This window comes from Lycorma delicatula, chromosome 2 (genome assembly GCF_047948215.1).
Source record: "Lycorma delicatula isolate Av1 chromosome 2, ASM4794821v1, whole genome shotgun sequence".
Taxonomy (NCBI): Eukaryota; Metazoa; Arthropoda; class Insecta; order Hemiptera; family Fulgoridae; genus Lycorma; species Lycorma delicatula.
The window spans coordinates 126,166,013-126,189,254 of NC_134456.1; the positions used below are offsets into that span (position 1 = coordinate 126,166,013).

General features: G+C 34.3%; 1 protein-coding gene across 1 annotated transcript in view; it reads right to left on the reverse strand.

Moving 5' to 3' along the window:
* The window catches only part of LOC142319205 (DNA (cytosine-5)-methyltransferase 1-like), a 93,633-nt gene that overhangs the window by 67,257 nt on the left and 3,134 nt on the right, over positions 1 to 23,242 (reverse strand). Inside the window, exons 3-7 of the mRNA XM_075356215.1 lie at positions 17,542 to 17,707; positions 16,651 to 17,029; positions 10,636 to 10,845; positions 4,331 to 4,449; positions 1,242 to 1,486 (exon numbers count right to left, since the gene is read on the reverse strand). Of these exons, the coding sequence (XP_075212330.1) occupies positions 1,242 to 1,486; positions 4,331 to 4,449; positions 10,636 to 10,845; positions 16,651 to 17,029; positions 17,542 to 17,707 (1,119 nt within the window). The remainder of the gene's footprint in view (positions 1 to 1,241; positions 1,487 to 4,330; positions 4,450 to 10,635; positions 10,846 to 16,650; positions 17,030 to 17,541; positions 17,708 to 23,242) is intronic.

Sequence of the window (23,242 nt, forward strand, 5' to 3'; positions counted from 1 at the left end):
CTCATTAGAACAAGAAAATACTAGGAAGTCATATACAAATACAGGAAGTAAAAAATTAATTATATAATAGTATAATTAATTATTTTTTTCTGATAATGAAAGATTCACTTAAAACTTTGAACAAACGTTTAACCATATCATTTAACCTATAATATTGTGATCATTTTGTAGAGCTAAAATGTAGAAAATTATCCAGGCTAAATATTTCACTGGTCAATAGTACTTTCAGTTTTAATAAATATAAACCATTTATATTCAAAGCCATTTACTAATTTTAAAAAACTACAAACACTAAAAAAGTTGTAAACATATTTACAAAGATTTAATCGGATAATCAGAACCTTCAGAACTATTAAACAAACATTAAAAAGATTAGTTCTCTTTTCTACTACTTTCTTTTGTTAAAATGTAGTATTTGACTAGAAAAGTTTAACAATTTTCTTTGTAAAATATGTAATGTATAGTTTTAACAATAAAAAGTATGAAAAGTTAATCTTAGAAAAATATAAAACCAATCTATTGCTTTTATGATAAGCAAAAGGCAACTTATACCAACTTCTTTAGAGCTTAAGGTTTCATATTAATTATCAATATAATGAACAGCATAACATAACACAAAGAATTTATCAAACTAGCATATAATTTTAATATTACACTTTAACTATAACACATATACTAGTTAGACTTTATCATTGGTCAACCAGACTGTCTAGCATTTGCAATGGTAAAGACACTACAACCAGTAGTGGAAGTGCTTTTTGATTTTTCAGTTCATTAAATTTATTTTTCTGAGTTTTTTATTTTAGAGTTGTCACTGTAACCGTAAAAAGAGAAGATTTAATCTGAGGTAGAAAAGCAGCTGAACTGTGAAAAAACTTCAAAGAATATTTGCATGTAACTATCAGAGAAAATGCTGGAAGTTAGTGTAATTTAAATACTACACAAATATAAAATATTGTTATAGAACCCAAAAATAATTCTGCATGCTCCACGCCAGCTGCAGCTTTCTTCTATGTTTACTCCATGTATCTCAGAACAGATCAGCTTGTTCAGATCATTGTATATTTCAACTACAACAAATCAGTCACTAGACAAAAACTCAAAAGTGATCTCCATGCGAATCAGTTAAAATATTTTATAAGTACTCTCAAGTTTTTCATATCGTATTATCCATCATAATTCAACTAAAAATTGAGTAAATAAGCAACTAAGCACTGACTATACCATAAAAATATTATTACCTGTAATTTATTAAGAAGATCCTCATACGTAGGGTTAACTTCATCAAGAAGAAATTCAATGACTAATTTTCCCATAAAAGTCTTCTCCATAACCGCTTCCATAATAGATTCATAAGCTTTACTAGGCTGCATTAAATAATACTCACCATACGGTGTAGAAAAACCAATAAGGGCCTTCTCACCCCCATCAAAACCAGATATCCACCATTCATTAATGGGACCAATATCATAAGCAGAAATACCACCTGTCAATGAAGAAAAAAACAGAAAATCAGCACAGTCAGTGAAATGTTTTTAAACCATAAGCAATCTATTTAGTGAACAATGATTTATGGCCCAATGAGATTAGGATAACATGTATGTCATGCAAATAAGGTGTAGTCTTATACAAACTCAGGCTGACCATCCCTGAGATATATGGTTAATTGAACCCCAACCACCAAAGTACACTGGTGTCCACTGTCTAGTACTCAAATCCATATAAAAGCAACTAACGTTTATTAATTTGAACCTTAGAACCTTTAACTTTGAAAATCAGCTGTTAAACAACTGATTTGCAACATGTTAACCCCTAGAACAGCTCGAACATCAATATGAAGAATTAATTTGATAAGAATCTGATTATTATAATCCCTTTTTCCCATCTTAGAAACACTAAAACTGCTGCATTATTTATTCTATGAGTCAGTGTAAGTTAGTGATAAGATGGAATAACTTCTTTTTTTTTATTAACAGAAATCAAAATTAGAAGCAAATCTTCCAGATTCCAAAACTTTTTAAACCTGATAGTTACAAAATAATTATCAAATTATTTTTATAATTATCGACCTACGTCTAAAAACAGATATCAGTCTATATTTTTCAAAAGTTTGAGTTAAAATACTTATTTACAAGACAGAAATTTAAAAAATTTGGTTGAAGAGAAAACAAAATTGTAATTTTTTAATAGAAAGATAAATAATTAAGGGCAACTAATCTTTTTATTTGACAAATTCAGTTTTATTTACAAAGTTCGAAGAGTCCATGGATAAAGTGATCTACAGAAGATTGGAAGAGAAATGAGGGTAAAATGGGATATCAAAAAAATGGTTAACTGCAGCAAAAATATTAAACATCTTTTTTTAACATTTATGACAGCCAAAAAAATTAAGGTAATGTAAGAATTTTATCTTTAATAAAAAAAGTACTTTGTAATTATTTAGTGAAATCAATGAAATTAATAGGAGGTTAACAGGCAAAAAAAAAAAGGAAAAAACTGATTTACATTATATTCTCTGTTTCATTTTTCCACCCTTTTTTCTACCATTTTTCTTTTGTTTACATCCCAACATTCAGGCAGGCTAATTATATAATGTTAGCCACAATCTTAGAATTGATTCACAAGAAATCACAGAAATTAATTTGATAAATAAATGATTCTTTCCGCTTTATTTTTAAATTTTTCATAAATGCTTTCTTTTCTTTCATACATTAAAAAAGTTGTATAAATATACTTTCAATTAACATGTATATATAAATTTTTTTTTACAGATTTTTAAAGTACAGTATTACTTTGCCGCACAGTGGGATTAGTGGGTGAATATTAGTTTTCTTTACATTTTGAGGTTTGAGGAAATACCATTCACTTAAAATGTAATTTCATTGTACATATAGACCTATGGATAAAATTATAGCTAGAAAATATTAAAAACTACTAGATCAATTTCATTGAAATTTATATATGTTGTAATAGTATATCTGAAGTTGTGCCATGTAAAAATTGTATGAAGATCGATTTAGTTGTCCTTCAGTTACGTTCAGTTTAACGTCGATAACAAATAATATAATCTCAATTATGTTGACCGAGTAGTGGTGTATTTTTCATACACACTTATGCAGTGAGTTAAAACTTAATGCTTGTGTGTAGAGCTTGTTCATTAAATGAATGTGTGTAGTGCGTTTCTGACTGCAAAATAGTGAGGGCATCAAAAGGAAAGGTTGGTCTTCTTGCGCAGAACTGTGCAAATTTATTTTCTTATACTCTCATCTTTATGAAACAACCCCACTTTAAAATGAAAACCACCATAGCAGATAGTAATAACAGTACAGAACAATTTTGTAGGTCAATACTGCTTCAGGTCACACTGTTACTTTATAAGTGATTTTGGCCTAGTTTAGTATTTAGTACAGACATGTTTAATTACTTTTATTCCACTACAAACTTTTTGAACATAAAAATTCCATGTATACCTGGGAACAGAATAGTCAGATACAACATAATTACTAGTAACATTCCAAAACTCTATTTTCCTTTTTTGGAGAGGGATCATTTTATTGATGTGATGACTGCATTCTTTTCTGTTCTATGTTAAACTCTGAACCTCAACATGTTTACTAAGTCTTAAGACTATGATCTGTTTTATAAATGACAGGGTTAGTCTTCCTCTTCTATTCACTTATCCTCTACACCTTCCATTTATTCTCTATTCATTTTTGTACTACTAAATTAACTTCTTTTACAAAATATAAAGATATGAGCACAGATAATACATCTTATTATATTGCATATCAGCCAGCCCATTCATTACATCTTTTTACAGGATTCTTAAAGAGCTCTAGTTTAATTCTGTTCCTAAATTATAAATCCACAAAAAAAATATTTTTCCTGTAATGATTAAATGAATACCATACCACACGAATAAATAAAGTTAAATATCACAGTTATATAGTTACAGTAACAGTATTTTATTTTTATTTACAGATATTCTGCTCATACAATTTAGTAAGGAAGATGAAATGTAATGAAAAAATGCAAGAATTTAACCCAGGATCAGCTGATCTAGAAGCCAGTACACTAATCATTACATCATTATATGCTAGTAGTCAGTACAATCATCCACAACAGTTACAGAACTGTTTGTATTTTATTGAAAATTTTGATTTTCAATAAAATCAGAATGATTAGCAGAATCTGTCAATCATACACACACACACACACACACACACACACACACACACACACACACACACACACACATATATATATATATATATATATCCTTGCATAAAAATTCATCAATTGAAATAAAAAAAAAAAATCTCTAACTTACCTTCAATATCGGAACACTCTTCATAAATTGCTTTGATGTAGCCTGAGAAGTAAAGAAGTACATTACGTTCAACCAGACCAGTATCAAAGGGACACAAATGTCCTTCTTTATCGTAAACACTAAAAATATTCAACAAATATTTACATAAAAATAAAAATGATAGAATAATAATAAAACTATGTATTGCCTACAAGATAAATTTACCCACTCCACAATCCACAATATCTCACTACAACAGCACCAATAAAAATTGTAGTCACAGATAAAATTATTAACTTCAAGAGAAACATCTACAACAAGAGAAACATCTTGGAAAATGTAAGTACAAAGTGACTGAAGCCAACTTTTTATTAGATTCATCAAGATTAAACAATGTTAGATTCAGTTTTCCTTTTAATGAGTAATTTCATCAAGTTGACTATTGGCTAAAACATTAAAAATCAATGTTACTTTCAAAAATTTCTTTAAAATTATTTTTTTACATATTAGGTTAATGAAAGAACATTCTCAAATCCCTAAAACTTAAGTTATATTACAATTTTTAAAAAATGAATAGGTATCAACTGCTATGGTCATTATCATTATAAAGTGGTAACAGCAAGTAATGACCTACCATCAGCATTCTTAACATTCATGATTTATAGGAGTTGGTTCAATGAACATGACTGGCTGTTGAAACTTTACCATACTTCATAACCTTCAATTTGTCAGGATAATTCCTAAGATATCTCTAATGTCAAACCATTGGGTTGTGAGTATGCAGTCACCCATCATCCAACCAAGTTATTTTTTAATCTATTTTTTTTTTAACTGTTAGTGTAGTAAGAAGAAATATATAAATAAATATACATACATATATTTGTCCACAAAAATAATAATTTATTATAAATACCTTATTTATATAAAACCTAATTTAAGTAAATTAACCTTAAGCAAATAGGAATATGAATTGGCTTCTTCAGGAACTGAAAAAATGAACTTAGAAGTCAAAAAACAAAATAGTACTAATTATTTATTTTTAAATAATATTTTTATGTTATAAAATATTTTATTATATACAGAAAAAAAAAATATATATATATATAAATTGGTTTTTTAAGTTACAGATAAATAATTACGACAGATTAGAAATCAAAATGCATAAGAAATATGATTTTTATCTAGATCACACATACAAATAAAAATATGTACACACATGCGCATGACACATGGGGAGAGAGGGGGGAAGGGAAGGGGGAGGGTGCGACGGGGGAGGGAGAGAGAGAGTGTGTGTGTGTGTGAGAGAGAGAGAGTGATAATTAATGAATTTACTATAACTTCACTAATTTTATCAGTACACATTTATCAATGAAGTTGAATAAACTGATTATGAAAAATGATAGTTAATTGTTGGTAGCAATATACTTCCTAAATATGTTTAATTGTTTCTATTTTGAGTTGAAGACATTTTTTTCCCCTGCTTGTTATACTGTATCCAACCATGTACAAAATCAGATTTTTTAATAGAACATGAAAAGAGATTCTTTTTGTTGTATTTTATTCTTACAATTTCAACAAGAAACAAACTAAAAACTTGATGCTACACAGAGAACTTTGAATTTTAAACTCCTGTCTAGTAACATAATAATTTGAACTAAGGATGACTGGATACTAGACATTAAATAAATCTACATTGTGTGAAAAGTAACTGCAGTTCAGATTCATGAAGAAGGAAAGAACTTTTTGCATGTGAACTTAATTTACATAAAAAAACAACACTAGTATAATTGTAATATTCTTGCATTCATTAATTTATTAATGAATCTGGAAAACTGCAATCTTAGTAAAAATAGTCACACAATGAATATAAATATTTATATATTTTTCATTTTCATTCTAGATATTAACTAAAGTCTGTAAATCCATAGAAAATCAGTAATAACTAAAACATTTGTTAATGAGGTAATACATTGTACAGAGCAGTACAGGCTAGCTCTATTGTGAATCTAAGCTTTAGTTATGTTAAAGTTAATACATTATCTTCTGATCTAAAATATAAAGTCACTCTGCTCACAAGAAAAAACAGACAAAAATTTTGATTTTGTGAAAATTTATTTCAAACATTCAAGATGATATTAAAAAAAATTGCCTTCACTAGAAGTTCAGCTTAATTTCTAAATTACTGATTCAAAAAGAACATATATATTACAATAACTATCTATAAAACAAATATCACAAAATGATATATAACAATATCATAATGATATCTACAGCACATATATTATGAGGGCTTTTTTCCTGTTTAGCCTCTGAGAGTTACTGTTCAAGTATTACTTCAGAGGATGAAATGTATGAGTGTAAATGAAGTGTAGTCTTGTACAGTCTCAGTTAGACCATTTCCGAGATGTGTGGTTAATTGAAACTCAACCACCAAGGAACACCGGTATCCATGGCCTAGTATTCAAATCTATATAAAAGTAACTGCCTTTACTAGGACATGAACACTGGAACTCTCAACTTCATATATTACGAGGGCTGTCCAGAAAGTAACTTACATTTTGAAATAAAAAACCAAATTAAAAAAAGAAATTTTATTATATACAAGGGTTAATTTTTTTCAAGGTCCGATTGGTCACGAAATAAAAACCCGCGCCAAAATCGGATGAACCTTTGCGCATATGTGTTGCACAGTGTCTCTAGTATGGCCTTCAATCACGCCGCGTGACTTCGTTTAGTTCTAAACACACAGCTAGCACGTAAACATGTCTGCAACAATAGCATCTCCTGCCAAGTGTAAAGTGCGTGCGGTAATTACATTTTTTCAGGCTGAGGAGTGTAATGCAGCTAAAATTCATTGACGAATAAGTAATGTGTACAGTGAAACTTCAATGAGTGACAGCAATGTGCAACAATGGTGCAGGAACTTTAAGACAGGACGTGCAGATGTTCATGATGCAGGCGGTCAGGGAAGGAAGCGACTGTCAACCGATGAGCTCGTTGAGCGAGTGGATGAGGCAATTTGAGAAAATCATCGGTTCACAATTTCTGTACTGAGTGATTCGTTTCCTGAAATTTCAAGGTCAGCTCTCTACACCATTATGAGTGAGAGATTTCAGTACTGCAAACTGTGTGCGAGATGGGTTCCCAAGATGCTGTCCGACCATCACAAAACAATGAGAATGGACGCCTCCCTAATGTTTCTCCAGCGCTACCATAATGAAGGAGAAGATTTTTTGAACAAAACTGTCACAGGGGACAAGACATGGGTCCATTTTGAAACTGAAGAAACAAAAGAACAATCCAAACAGTGGATACATTCTCATTCTCCCAGTAAATCAAAGAAGTTCAAGCAAACCTTCTCCAACAGAAAGTGTATGGCTACTGTGTTCTGGGCTACTGTGTTCTGGGACCGGAATGGAGTTCTCTTGGTGGAATTCATGGAACATGGCACAACCATCACTGCAGCCTCATACTGCATGACTCTTCGACGTCTACGAAGGGCAATTCAGAATAAGCGGAGAGGAATGTTGTCATCAGGCATTGTCTTTCTCCATGACAATGCTCAGCCGCACACTGCAGCTGTAACAAAGAAGCTGCTGCAGCATTTTCATTGGGAAGTGTTTGATCTTCCACCATACAGCCCGGACTTGGCTCCATCCGATTTTCACCTCTTTGCTCACATGAAACGCTGGCTAGTAGGACAACATTTTGGCACAGACATTGAGCTGCAGACCAGCGTAGAAACATGGCTGAAAACACAGGCGGCTCTGTTCTATGACGAGCATATTGGAAACTTGGTACCACGCTACGACAAATGTCTAAATCGGAGTGGCAACTATGTAGAGAAATAGCATAACTATGTAAGTACTTGTTACACATAAAAATTTTTTTATTTTCACTGTGGTTTTAATTTTGTGACCAATCGGACCTTGAAAAAAAATAACCCTTGTACATTTGAAAGGGTTAATCTTAAACTATTTTTCTACATAGTTGCCATTTAAACTGAGCCAGTTATCATAATAATGCACAAGCTTTTCAATTCCTTCTCTGTAGAAATATGCCACCTTAAGATTTTTGGCATCCATCTTGCATAAAACTTGTGATACCAAGCTTCCCCGATACAATTTCATGCAGTAAACTTCATGAAATTTGGGGAAAATTAAGCAAGAGTTCCACAGTCATAATGTGGTGATTTTCATGAATTTTATCGTTGATTTTTATCGTCAGTTCATCAGTCACAAGGCTAGGCCGACCACTTCAGTCATCATGAACGTTGCTGCAGTCATTTTTAAACTGAATACACCACTGCCTCACTCCATCATCACTCATTATTCGATCTCTGTACACCTCACAAAGTTACTGATGAATTTCAATTGGTTTGAGGTCTTTTGCCAGTAAAAACCTAATCACTGAACACTCCTCACAACTCAAGAGATTTTCTACTGAAGCACACATTTCAATAATTTGCAAAGTAGAAAAATCACAGTCCACACACTATGACAGCTAGATGCATACTGAGTGTATAAACGTTTTGACACCAAGATGGTGGCACTATCCCCAGCCATCTCCACACTAGGCACAAACATAAGTTACTTTCTGCACTGTTCTCTTAAAATAACTATCAATAAAACAAATGTCGTAAAATTACAACTTATTATACCATTGGTATTTAACTAATCTGCAATGCAATCATTGTGCACTGCAGGTGAATGATAGCATTGATATGTCACCATATTACATCTCCCACATTCCCTTGGCTAAGAATAGGAATATTAGTTTGCTCATAATTTAATGATAATGCTTAATGTACCTTCTGAATTGAAATTAGCATTTCAACATAAATCTGAGATGCAAGGTGATTCAAAGAACCAGGAAATTTTGAAAGTTGTGTTGGTAGCCGTGGGTGATTGGTACCACTTGATAAGCGGCGCCAGCCTCTCTAACCTAACTTGCCATTTAGTTGTCATGGATCCTTGGAGTGGTTCACAACGTGCATTTGCTATCAAAGCGTTTTACAAAAACAATGACAGTGTGGAGGGAGCGCATAGAGAATTTCGCCGTAATTTTAATCTGGGACGGCACGACCGTGTTCCATCAGCACATGCAATTAAAACATGGATATCTAATTTTGGGGAAACTGGTTTGGCAATGAAAAAGAAACCTCCAGGCCATGAGCGAACCGTCCGTACACCACAGAATGTTCAAGCTTTACAAGATGCTGTCACACGAAGTCCAAATCGGTCAATCCGTCGTCTCTCATCATCTTTACAGTTACGTAGTTCAAGTTTTCAAAGAATGTTAGTGAAGGACTCGCAATTCCATCCATACAAGTTGCAGATCGTCCAGGAACTGAAACCGAACGATACAGTTGTGCGAGCACAATTCTGAAATGTAATGCTTCAGAAGATAAATGATAACGAAGAGTTTGTTCACGAACTGTGGATGTCAGACGAAGCGCATTTCCACCTCAGTGGATTTGTTAACAAGCAAAATTTCAGATACTGGGCACAAGAAAATCCTACGCAGCTACACCAGCGTCCGTTGCACAGCCAGAAAGTGACTGTGTGGTGTGCTATGTCATCTTACGGTGTTATAAGCCCTTATTTTTTTGAGGATGACAACGGTCTTGCAATTACAGTGACGTCGGTTCGTTACGTAGCCGTGCTTGAAACCTTTGTTGTGGAACAACAAAAGAGATTTCCACCAATTCTTAACACAGCCTGGTTTCAACAAGACGGAGCAACGTCACATACTGCAAGAATATCGATGGCAGCTGTACGCCAATTGTTTGGACAACGTGTCATTTCACGAAATGGTGACATTAGATGGCCTGCCAGATCGCCTGATCTCTCAGCTTGCGATTTCTTTTTGTGGGGTCACCTTAAAAGCAAAGTGTTCCACAGTAGACCTGCTACAACGGAAGAACTGAAGGCAAAGATCCGAGAAGCAATTGCGGAAATTCCAGTTGAGATGTTTCGTCAAACCGTGAACAATTTAACGAAGAGACTTCGTGAGTGTTTATGTAGAAGAGGAGGTTACCTGGAAGATGTCATCTTTAAAAAATAAACTAAAATGTATGTATCCTAAAATGGCAACATTTGTTCAATTACATGAAATAAAATTCATTTTCTAAAAAAAATTTTTCATTAACGTTATTTAATTTTTTAAATTTCCCATTTCTTTAAATCACCTTTATGCAATACCTACTATAAAATAATACTCTATAATTTCTCATTCATCAAATAATGAAAGCAAATTACCAGTAAAACTATAACATACAAATAAAAAATAAATATAACATACAACAAAAATAAAGAAAACCTTACCTAAAATAAGTAATTTTATTTTGTGGTCTTTCATCATGTTCATGAATGTCACTTTCTGTACCATTAAAAAGCATTAGTCGTGGATCAGTTAAAGCAACATACTCTTCTACAGCTCCTGTAGGATGTCCGGGGTACATGATGGTATCTGAATCGTCTAAACATTGATGGCATAATTTACATTTTTCTGGTACAACAGCCTTTGACTCTTTACTGGAAGAGTTGAAAAAAAGAATATTATAAACTGGGACCAATTTCAATATAAAAAAACTGATTGAAATCAAGTTATAAAATACTGATTAACATTTTTAACAGTGTAGTTTTAGCTCTCTTTCAGATTAGAAAATTCTGAATATTTTATTTACTTATGTGTTTAAAAAACAGTCATTAGGAATGCAAGTTAAAATCATCCATATATAAGTACATACAAATCGTGCGTGTGCGCGCACGCAAGCAACACATCCACTATCAAATGAGTACATAAATGAAATAAAACATATTAAGGAACGGTGTAACAATCTTATTGCAAGCTTTTAATACAGACTAGTTCATGTTTTAAAACTATGGTTCTTTTACTGCAACAATAAGATGTGCTGCTGTCAATTTTATCTATTAGGAATTTTTATAGAATGGTCTGAATCATATCTGATGTTTCATTAATATCTCAAAAAATTCTGTAATATACATAAATATATAAAAGAGCTCCAAATTCATTATATTTGCCCCAGAATAAAACTTTTTACAAGCCAAACTGGTGTTTCAGAAATAAAATCAACTATATATAAAATGTTTTATGAAAGTAAATATTTTAATGTTATTGTTATTATTTAACAAGAGCAAGTTATAAGTACAGCAAATTTATAACTTTTAAATGGTATGCAGCAGCACAAGTGAAATCAAACAAAGCACAAAGAAGATATGACTGTGTACTGTGAAGGGCATATTGAAAAATATTCTCAAAAATAGAATTTCAAGGGGAAAGACAAAACAAAAAATGATGGATTGGCCTGCCTTTTTCTTATAAGTGCAAAAACAATGGATAAATGGATTGATCTGATGCTTCAAAATCATTAAATGTTTGGTGTATCATTGTTAATAAATGAACATAATAACCCCAAATACTTAAACTAACCTCTCATTGTATTCTCAGTATTGACTGGATAAACATTTATTTTATGACCCCAGACATACATTTATACGCATACAAATGAGAAAGAGATGAATCCTAATCAAATTACTATTTCATCACTTTTAAATAAAATACAAACAAAAAGAGGACTAATGAAAGTTGAATCAATGAATTACTGAGTAAACAATAAACAGTGCTACACTATACAATAACACAGTTATTAATAATCCAACAGTTTTTACTTCTACAGTAATTATTCAATCTAAATATATCATTTTAACAAATAAAAGACAATCCTATTCTTAAAATACATAATTGCACAACTTTAACATAAGTAACCAGGTATTCTCAAAATGTTACACATTTAATTAAAGCCATTTTAATTTAATAACTATAAAAATAATCAAACATTACAAGAAATTAATAATTTGCTAATAGAAATATCAATCGTTATTAAAAAATTCAAATCAAGGTTATAAATTCACACATATGATACAAGATATGCAAAAATAAATAGACAATTTAAATTTTCACTATACCATAATAGCCTCCAATCTATTTGGTGGTATCTACCAAGAACTACATAGATAGCAAACTAAATAAACATAATATAACCACACACAGTTTGATAAAAAGGTATGCAGAATTTTTTAATTTATCGGACTGTATAAATCAAGTTGTCACATTTTTTTTGTTGTGTTTGTACACTTGTCCTTAGCATATACTTACATTGGTAGCCATACTGGATGCCTAGTTTATTGTTGGCTGTCGAAAAGAATGATTATACTCTTTGGATAATATTTCATTGACTGTTCATTTATTGTTTTTTTTATTTTTTATTATTGGTATGAAATTAGATTGAATTTTTTCTATTGATATTACATGTGTCTATTGATTGTTACATGTGTTTTGGCATGGTCAACGATTTTTAAATTGTGGAAAAAATGGAATAAAGAATTTACTTTAAATTTTGCTTCAAGAATGAAATAAAATGCAGCACGCATTGGAAATGTTGAATGTTGCTTTTGGTGACTCTTCCAAGAATAAAACAAGTGTTTACAAGTGGTAAAAATGTTTCCAAGAGGGCTGTGAAGATGCTGAAGTTGACAAGTACCCTGGACATCCGCTGGGATGTCCAGGGCGTTTGTGACCTGTGTGGTCAGCACATGACCAGCACATTGTGATTTGACACAACTGATGAAATCAAAAAAGTGAAGAAAATGATTATGGACAATCACCAAATCACTATCAAAGAGGTTGCTGATGATGTTGGCATATCACTTGGATTATAACAGGCAATTTTTTTTTATGTTTTGAAACATGTGGCAGCAAAATTTGTTCCAAAATTGTTGAATTTTGACCAAAAGCAAGGCCAAATGAACATTGCTCAGGAGTTGCTGAATGAAGTGGATGATGATCCAGAAATGTTCAAACAGAACATAACTAGCGATAAAACATGGGGGTGTGTGGGTATGACGTCAAAACTAAGGCCCAATCATCCCAATGAAGCTTCCTGAAGAGCCAAGACAAAACAATGCTTGTCAAGTTTGATCAAATGTGAAGGTTCTGATCACTGTGTTCTTCAATTTCAATGGCATAGTGTATCAAGAGTTCTTGCCACCAGGTTGGTCAATAAAGAGTACACCTAAAAGTTCTACACCATTTGCATGAAGCAATCCAAAGAAAACCTGAATTTGTGACGAAAAAATTCATGGCAACTGCACCACAATAATGCACCTGCTCACACTTCACTAATTATTTGTGTACTTTTGGCCAAATAAAACACCTCTATGATGCCTCAGCCTCCATATTTGTCAGACATGGCCCCCTGTGACTTCTTTCTATTTTCCAAACTGAAAAGAACCATACGAGGATGACATTTTGCCAATATTGAAGAGATAAATACAGAATCACTGAAGGAGCAAAATGACATACTGAAAGTTGCACTCCAGATGTGCTTAGAAAATTGGAAAAAGCATCGGCACAAACGTATTATATCTCAAGGGAACTACTCTGAAGGTGTCAAAATCAATATTGATGAATAAATGAAGATTTTTGAGAAAACTAAAATTCCATTTATTTTTTTATTAAACCTCATACGAACAATAAAACCTCATTTGTTTGGATTTTACTTAATTCAGAAACTATGAAACTCAGAACTGATATTTCTATAATTATATTTTTATAATCTTACATTTTAAGTTTTAATAAAATGTTTAATATAATTCCAACAAACTGAATTACTTCAAAGAAGCAATATAAAAATAAAAAAGATGTACATAACAACAAACAATTCAGTAAAAATGCAAGCAACTGACCAGTACATAATCTTTTACCTTAAAGCAAAGTTGCAAGAGAATTTTTTTAAGTTTAAAAAAAAAAAGAGACAATCAGGAAAATGATGTAACATAATTTATGTTCATAAATTATGAACCAGTCATTTCTGTAACCGGTCTTTTTAACTAATATTTTGATATACAGTAAAATACAAGTTAGTAACTAAATCCCCACTTTACTATTCAATTGTAGTTGTTTTTTTTTTTTGTTCAGGAAAAATTGGTAAACAATTACTGTTTATTCAAGCAGTCTCTCTGTGGGCTGATCATCACTATCCTCCAAGTAACTCTTTCTTAACATGACAGAAAAATGAACTGCCTCCACTGACCCTACTTGTGGTAAAGTTGCTTGTGGACTTCTTTGGTGACTACTTCCTACCTAATTGTTGAACAAGGGAAGATGGGACTTTCGATGTTATACCCAACATTAAAAGATGGGTCTGTCGACAGCATGGGGAGGTTAACTTCTGGCTACCTCAGCTGCTGAGAGGCAAATGGTGCATTTAACTTGTATTTCGTGAGGATGAGGATGAGGAAGAGGCTAAACCCAGGGAACATCTATTGCGTAAACAAGAATACGGCGGAGCACACCTTCTTTGAGTGTGAAAGGCGGGCCACAGAGAGGCAGATATGTCTGGTGGTAATAGGCACGAAGAGTAAATATTCTGATGATCAATTACTGTTCAGTGAAGCTTCATGGGAGGCCATAGTAACATTGTGTGAGACCATTCTAAAGAAGAAAATGGCATAAGAGAAACAAGAGCAATAGCTAGCTATTTCTCTGGTTTATGAGGAGGGGAGTAGCTAGGGATGAGGCAGTTGGGGGCCCCTTGGGAACGTCACTGTTGTTATGCCCAGGACTCCCCAATTCAATAATTTGTGTAAGCTCGCAAGAACACAACAGCCCACGAGTAATGCCAAAAGGCAGGTATCCGGGCTGCTGTTTTTTAGTGAGAGTTTTTTAGTCAGTGAGAGCCTGACATTATCAACTGCAAAGACGGACAGTGGCTGGCAGAGCTTTTTCTTCCACCTTATACGATTAAAAAAAAAAAAAACAAAGTGTTGAACAAAAAGCCAAATACTGTTGAACTGCTTTTTCAAGTACCCAATTGGGTGCCTTTTGGGCAAACCAACCCAAGGAAATCTAATAACATAAATTAAAATGAAAACCTTTTAATTTAGAAAAATATTTTTTTTTTTAATTTAAATAATGTAAATAAAATGACACAGATTGACCCACTTGATGAGACTTACTATCAACTATTTTTGAACAACAAACTTGTGTATAACCAACAAATAACCTGCAAATTATAGACTTACTCTATCTTTCTGTGCAAGTACCTCAAACCAGCTAGTAGGTTACAGTACAATAGTTGGAATGGGACCAAGTTAAGTTTAGTAAAAAAAAAATTATAAAATGAAAGTGGCAAGTAATTCATCAGTATTCACCAATTTTGTAATTTTTTTATTAAAGAAATGTTATAAAAAATCTTCTCAAAAGATAAGATAGTAAATAGGAAAATGGTTTTACGAGTCTTTAAAAAAAAGCATTTTTTTTCAAATTTCACTAAAAGATAACCATAAACAAAAATGCAACATGACAAAGCATACAATGAAATACATGATATTCTCAGCTTGACTGTAAGTGACAGTCTTGACTTCAGTAACAACACAGTTAAATTTACTCATTTCAGCATTATTAGTAGCTCTAATTGGCAAACTGCCTACTATTTGTCATAACTTCCTTTTTTGATCCCACACATACAATTGGAGGCTTAAAATTTCCTTCTTGTGCTCAAAATTTTTTATAAAATATGGCATATGTCCAGAATTTCAAGAACTACTTTTTTTCATAACACAAAATCATCCTTAAAAAAGATAATGATACAAATTATCCAAAAACAAACTACTTACCCAAGTTATATAAAGTTGGCAACATAACAGAAATTATGAACCAATCATTTTTTAAAGAATATTTTTGGGATGTAGAAAAATGCAAATATATATATTTCCATTTTACTGCTGTACTGCACATTTTCTGTTCAGTGTTATTTTTATCTAAGACAAATTGGTGAACGATTACAGTTTATTCATGCAGACTCTTTGTGAGCTGATCATCATTATCCCCCAAGTAGCACTTTCTTTCCATAACAGAAAAAACTGCCTCCACTGATGAACTAGTCCTACTTGTGGTAAAGTTACCACAAGTCTGGTAACCTACTACTGGGTAGTAGGTAGTCCCAGGTGTTGAACACAAGAAGCCAAAGTTATTGGATACTTAAAGCAAAGAATTGCTTTTTTAAGTACCCAACTGGTGATGTTTTGGGCATCCTACTCCTATACATGGAAATCTAATAACATAAAAGTCCAAATGGTTTGGAGGCTACACTGTCAAACAATGTAGACAAATTAATCAAAAGATGATAATTTCTTGACTAACCAATATATCTGGTAAAACCTACAGAGTTAAAAAAACCTCAAAAACTGCCTTCACTCTTAAGTCCAAAATTGATGCTAAATTGTAAACTAAAGAGACCAAAAGCTAAACTTTACCTTATAAAAGGATTCTTGGGTGTGTTGTTTAATTTTGTTTTCTTTTCCTTAGGTTGTAAATCTGTGGATTCATCAATCACATTTTCTGAATTTTCCTTATTCTCTGTTAAATTGAGATTACCATCATTTGATGATTCTTGACAAATTTTAGAATCATTTTCACTTTCAACAGAAATATCCAACTTTATTCTCTTAGCTGGTTGTTCTGTATCATCTAGTTCCTCCTTAATGTTTACAGTAGCCACCGACTCATTATCAGTGACTGCAATACTTTGATCACTTTCCTTGTTCAGTTTATCTTTTTTGGTAACATTAAACATAGTAGCTATGGTTGGCTGTTGCTTTCTAGTTTTAATATTCCTTTTATTTGATGTTTTACCTGAAATAAAAGAATATAAAATTATAATCTTTTTTCAATAAAAAAACAATAAAGCTGATAAAAAATCTTTTTCAGAAATGGCAGCAGTATCAGGCTATAAAATTACACAAATAATATTAATGACAAACCTTGCAACAACTTGAAATCTCATAATTATCTTTTTACTTATTAAAAAAAAGTTCTCCATGTTGGAGAAACTTTTTTTATTAGAGGATAATCTTCCATTCTTTATCTTCAACTTCTGAACATGTTCAAAAGTTTAGAGTTATTATTATAAATTTATATGTATAATCTACTAAACAGATTTCCAAATATATATAAAATTAATACCAGTAATTACACTGCAAGTATTTACAATTAGCTCTCCATTGATTAGAAAGAGTTTTTCATAATCTGAATAATTTAAAAATGAAACATCCATTTGAGACAAAGACTCCTTATCTTTTTAAGACATGGATTTAATTACATCCAACAACTGAATTTCAATATAATAATACATTAAAGCAACTTACCATTAACTTTAGCACTCATTACATCAGTAACACCTTCTACAAAATTTGGTTCTGAATCAGTTTTTAAATCATCAGCAGTAGACCTAGGTTCAGTCTCATCATTTGTCTGCAATTTCAGTTTTGTTCCAATATCAAGAAGCTTCCTCATTTCTTTAAAATATTCATTCTGTAAAATTGACCAAAATTATGGTTCTTAGTGATCTTAAAAAAAGCTGTGTATATAGGTTTGATGAATGACAAAAAATATTTTAAGCTGCTCATTATTAATAAAGAAGGTCGAATCATCAGGTGACGCTAATTAAAATTTATATGTTTAAAAATTCTTTTACAATAAAAATTTACATAAAAAATTTTTAAAGTATGAGACAGATAACTTTTAAAACAAATCACACATTCACTTTAAGAAAAATATTACTACAAAAGAACATCAAACATTTAATTAAACCTTAACTCCCTGTTTTAATGATAGGATATAAATTTTGTAGTGTGAGATAAAATGCCAAGCCTAACTCTGTTTTTATGGTAGGATATAAATTTTGTAGTCAAGATAAAATGCCAAGCCTGTACAGTATTTCATCTCTAATCATTCCAGATGAAGGTAGAAAAACTACCACTTCACTAGAGGTTGGCAATTATGCGAATAATGCTTATGTATAAACAAGTAATCTTAAAACTCCTGCAAGTTTCTACGAATAAATTTTAAGATTTCTTAACTGACTAAAGTAAAATTGTATAAATGAAGCATTAAACAAACAAAACAAAATAAGCTTTTATTTAATTTTTTGGTTATACTAATTTAATTTACTTTTTTAATCCTAGCCCTAAATTTCAAGTGTTGATAAACTTATCAGCTGAGCAAATTGAGTTTCATGCTCAACCTTGCTTGTGCAATACAATCAATCAATTCTGTAGGGAGAAATCAATGTATGAAAACACCACTTCGGTGTCCTCATGAAAACTAGGACTGTTGCTCTCCATATAAGAGACCTGGAACAGGATATACTTCCTGAAGAAATTATATGGGGACTGTCTGCAGCCTCCGGGCAGGAGTTGTCGGGCGAGGCTGAAGGGTCATGATTAGACCAAGCTACGGAGAGGCAGGGGTGGCAATGTGTCACCTTCGGGCACCATGTGCTGCTTCTATAGTACAGAAGGACAGGAGTCCTTGGTACAGAAGGACAAGTTTGGTTTGGTATCCTGCAGTGTGGATCTTTTGATCCCCCCCACAATGATGCTTCCGTTATCTGGAGACGGGGAACCTTGCTAGAAATTGCAGGGGTGAGAATCAAGCAGGCACCTGCTTCAACTGTGGCGGGGAAGGATATCATGCAGTTGATTGTAGGCCGACCCCTAAGTTTTTAGCATGTGGTATATAGGGGCACCGAACTGGTGAGGCTACATGATCTAAAGTGACGAAAAAGATAACAGCATTGCACACGTTAAGGAGAACAATAAGATGAGGTGAGGGAGGACCAGACAGTCCCTCACCCAATAATGAGAGTTATTCAACTTAACATGAATCATCCTGGATTGGCAAAAGACTTACTGACCGTCCAGATCTCTGGGGTGGGTGCGGACAGAGCAATTGTCTCTGAGCCGTACATACCTCACCTTGGAGTGAACTGAATAGTGTCTGAAGGTGGTGGGACAGCACTATGGTCGGGTGTGTCCTTTCCTATTTAAGATGTTCATAGGGAAACTGGTTAAGTGAGGGTAAGAATGGGTGAAGTGTACTTCTTTTCATGCTACCTCTCACCCAATATGAATATTGAGATCTACAAGGAAATACTGGTTAATATTTCCAGGGATCTACATGTTCATCAACCAGCACTTTTTGTTGGTGATTATAATGTGTGGTTGATGGCCTGGTGGTTGTCAAGGGACAGACATGCATGGCAGAATTCTGATGGAAATTGTTGTGGCACATGATATGGTTTGCCTCAATCAGTAAACAGCCTATACCTTCAGGAGGGACAATAATGGGTCCATAGTAGATCTCACTTTTGCTACGCCAGGGTTGGCTGTGCAGATTTCTGACTTCTGCAGGGTTGAGGATGGTTTCTGAATTCATGGGCAGCGATCACCTGCTGTATTGATGACAATATCTTGCAACGGCCATGATGGAGGTGCACTGCCAGTGTTCCAGGGCTGAAGTGTTAAGGACCTAGACATGGGGACTTTCACAGAGGTTACTGATCTCAGTGGTGAGTTCAGGGCTAACACATTTGAAGAAAAGGCTACTCGCCTGGCAAGATGTTTAGATGAGGCTTGTGCAGATTTGCCACAGAAGTATAGTAGATCAGGACACCCACCCACTTATTGGTGGATCCAGGATATTCCCAAGAAAAGACAGGAATGTCACAGGGTGAGGAGGCGGATGACCAGGGAGTACCTGCACTCCCTTCGAGCCATATATGCAACACCATACAGGGAGTGCAGGAAAGAGCTCGCAGGACTTAATTCACAAGTCAAAAGCTAAGGCATGGAAACATTTGATATCAGAGGAGACTGAGATTCGTGGGGGAGATCGTACAAGATAGCTGTTAGGGGAACACTGAGACCCAATGTCCTGAAATAAGAGATGTACAAGTATGGTGTATAATAGACAAGCTTTCTCCTCAGAGAAGAATTAGAGGCTGATGTTATAGAAGAAATGAAACCTCAACCCCCCCCCCCCGCCCTTTTTGCTGATGAACTTGCTGCAGCAATAACCTGAATGCCAGTGAACAAGGCTCTGGGTCTGGACTGGCTGCCAAATTTAGTAGTTATGGTAGCAGCTCAGGTAGCCTACAATATATTTTTGGAAGTTTTTAATACTTGCCTTTCTGAAGGCATTTTTTTCCAAAGTATGGAAGGAGCAGCAGCTGGTACTGGTCCCCAAGCCGGGGAGGGACCTGGCACTTCCCTCCTCATACTGGCCACTTGCCATGATCATTTTTTTAGCCACGGTTTTGAAACAAATGATCCAGTAGCGAATTTCAGGGGTGGTGGAACAGGTGGGCCAATTTGGCTTTTGCAGGGGATGGTCTGCCCTGGACATCATGGCTGGAGTGTGCAAAACAGTAAAGAGGATTATTAAAACTGGTGGTGGCAGGATGTGTATTCTGATGACGCTGAGTATGAGGAATGCATTTAATAGCATTCCTCACATTATCATAATGCGAGGTCCAGAACATGGCCGAACATGGTCTTGATAGAGGCGTGCACAAAGTCAGTACTTGGACTGATCCTCTGGAATCTGGCATACTATGGCATTTTCCAGGTTACCCTTTCCCCGGTAGTCATGCTTTATGGTGATGCTTTATGCTGATGACCTGACAATGGCAACTGATGTCCTCACCTCCATGTGAGGACATCAGTCACTAAGAGACATGACTTTTATTTGGCGATTAGGGCATGGATGGAGGATGCTGGGCTGGAGCTAGCACCAGAGAAAAATGAGTCAATGGTAATCACTGCTGCAAAAAGGCCTAGTTTGATACTTACACTAGAAGATAAGAAGATTGCTGTAAGACCTGCTATTAAGTATCGGAGTCAGGATAGACTCTAGACTCTGTTTTGGGAGTTCATGCCACTGAAGCAAGTTATAAGGCTGACAGGGTGCTGCGGCTGATTGCAGACCTTCTGCCAGATAGAAGTGGACCTCACCAACACAGAAGGAGGTTGCTGATTCCTCTCTCCTTTATGGAGCCAAACTGTGGTTGGGAGTAACTAGATTCCGTAAATACAGTGGAAAACTGGAGTCCCTCCACAGGAGTTGCTGTTTGTAGGCTATATCAGCGTATAGAACAGTATCGTTAGCAGCGGTGAAAGTGCTGACCGGACATATGCCGATAGATTCAGTATTGCTGCAACGGAAGAGAATAAGCGAGTTGGGGAATTTGCAGCCTGTAGTCAGGAAATTGACAATTAGACAATAACAGGTGAGCTCATGGAATTCCAGCAAGAGAGATGGGACCAAAGCGTGGGGGGTCGGTAGACACATCGCCTCATTGGTGATTTGAAGGGGTGAATGGCTCGCTGGGATACCTTACACAGTTCCTCGCGGATCATGGCAGCTATAGGTTTAACTTGGACCACTCAGAGATTTGCCCAGAATGCAAGGAAGAAGAGACTCCGAGCACATATATTTCTGGTGCCCATGTTTCACACAGGATCACTTGGAAATGTCACGCTGGGTCGTGACTCTATGTTCACACCAAATAAAATGCAAAGGACGCTGTTGGAAGATGAGGAGAGCTGGAGAGCTGTGAAAGATTTCACTAGGAATGTGATGGCAAAACTATATGCTGCAGAGGAGTCTTGTAAGGGAAGGAGACATCGAAGGGTGCCAGGTTGAACAGGCTTATGGCTGAGTGCCTTGGGGATCTCCTGAGCATCTGGAGGTCGCCTTAGTGCAACGAAGCTGTGGGCACTCTGTTCATGGTGCCAAATGGCATCTCTCAATGTTACATTGGAGAAAGATAGTCTCCATCTGGTATATTTTTACACAGACTTGAATACTAAATCGTGGATACCGGTGTTCTTTGGTAGTTGGGTTTCAATTAACCACACATCTCAGGAATGGTCGAACTGAGAATGTACAAGACTACACTTCATTTACACTCATACATATCATCCTCTGAAGAATTTTCTAAACGGTAGTTACCGGAGGCTAAACAGGAAAAAGAAAGAAAAGTCTCCATCTGGTAAGTACTGTGTTTTGACAGATTGTTGGGCGTTTCTTATAGATTTATTGTTGCTGTTTTGCATGTTGTGAGTTTTGTCTGTGTGATGTGTGTGGGTGTTTTGGTTGTTCCTTGATCTGTGGGTGGGTGTGTTTGCTGTTTGTGTGCATGGTTGTTGATCTTTTTGGCTTAATTTGTTGTCTGTGTGTAATTTTGTGTTTCATTTTGTGGTGAGCGAGTGTTTGTTTGTGTATTTCCTGTTGTGTTTGCGGTGACCAATTTTGTGTGTATGGACGTTTTCCTCTTCCTAAAGTAATGCCACATAAGCGGTTTCCAGGAGGGATGGTTAGCCAGGGGTGGAGGTTTAGTTGGTAGTGCGCAGGAACACATACACACTTATTAATATATTGTGGAACCTGTTAGCGAGCCCAACACTGCCTAAGTGCCCTAAATGGGATTACTCCACCTCTATAAGAAAAAAAAGGTTCATAAATGCTTTTTGGCAAATGTTGACTGGCAAAAGGTTTTGCTCTGATTTCTGCACCTTAGGTAAAATTAAGCCAGACTGTAATCATTGGGACCCAAATTAAGGATAAAATTTATTGGTTTTATATGAAATCTAACCTAAAAAAAATCTCATTATTGTATTTTTCATAATTTTGGAGTAATCTGAAGTAAAAAATAGAAGACTGGGGTCGAAAAAATCAGGTGGCGCTGTGTCGGGGCGCACAGCCATTGGTTTAACATGAAACGTTACAGACCTTGGAAGAAGTTCCTCTGAGCTACAGACCGACCAACTCATCTGTAGAGTTAAATGGGAGAACCATAATCAAATTTTCTGAACAAAACTGAGAGTCTCCAATGGAAAATTTTAGATCCTTTATTTAGCCAACTCTACAAGTAAATTGGTCGGTCTGTATATCAGAGAGTCACTTTTAGTGTATTAGATTGAAATAAAAAAGGGATATTGACTGCGTATTAAATTTCATTTTAACATAAAACAGACACTAAATGGTACATATTTATTTCTAATA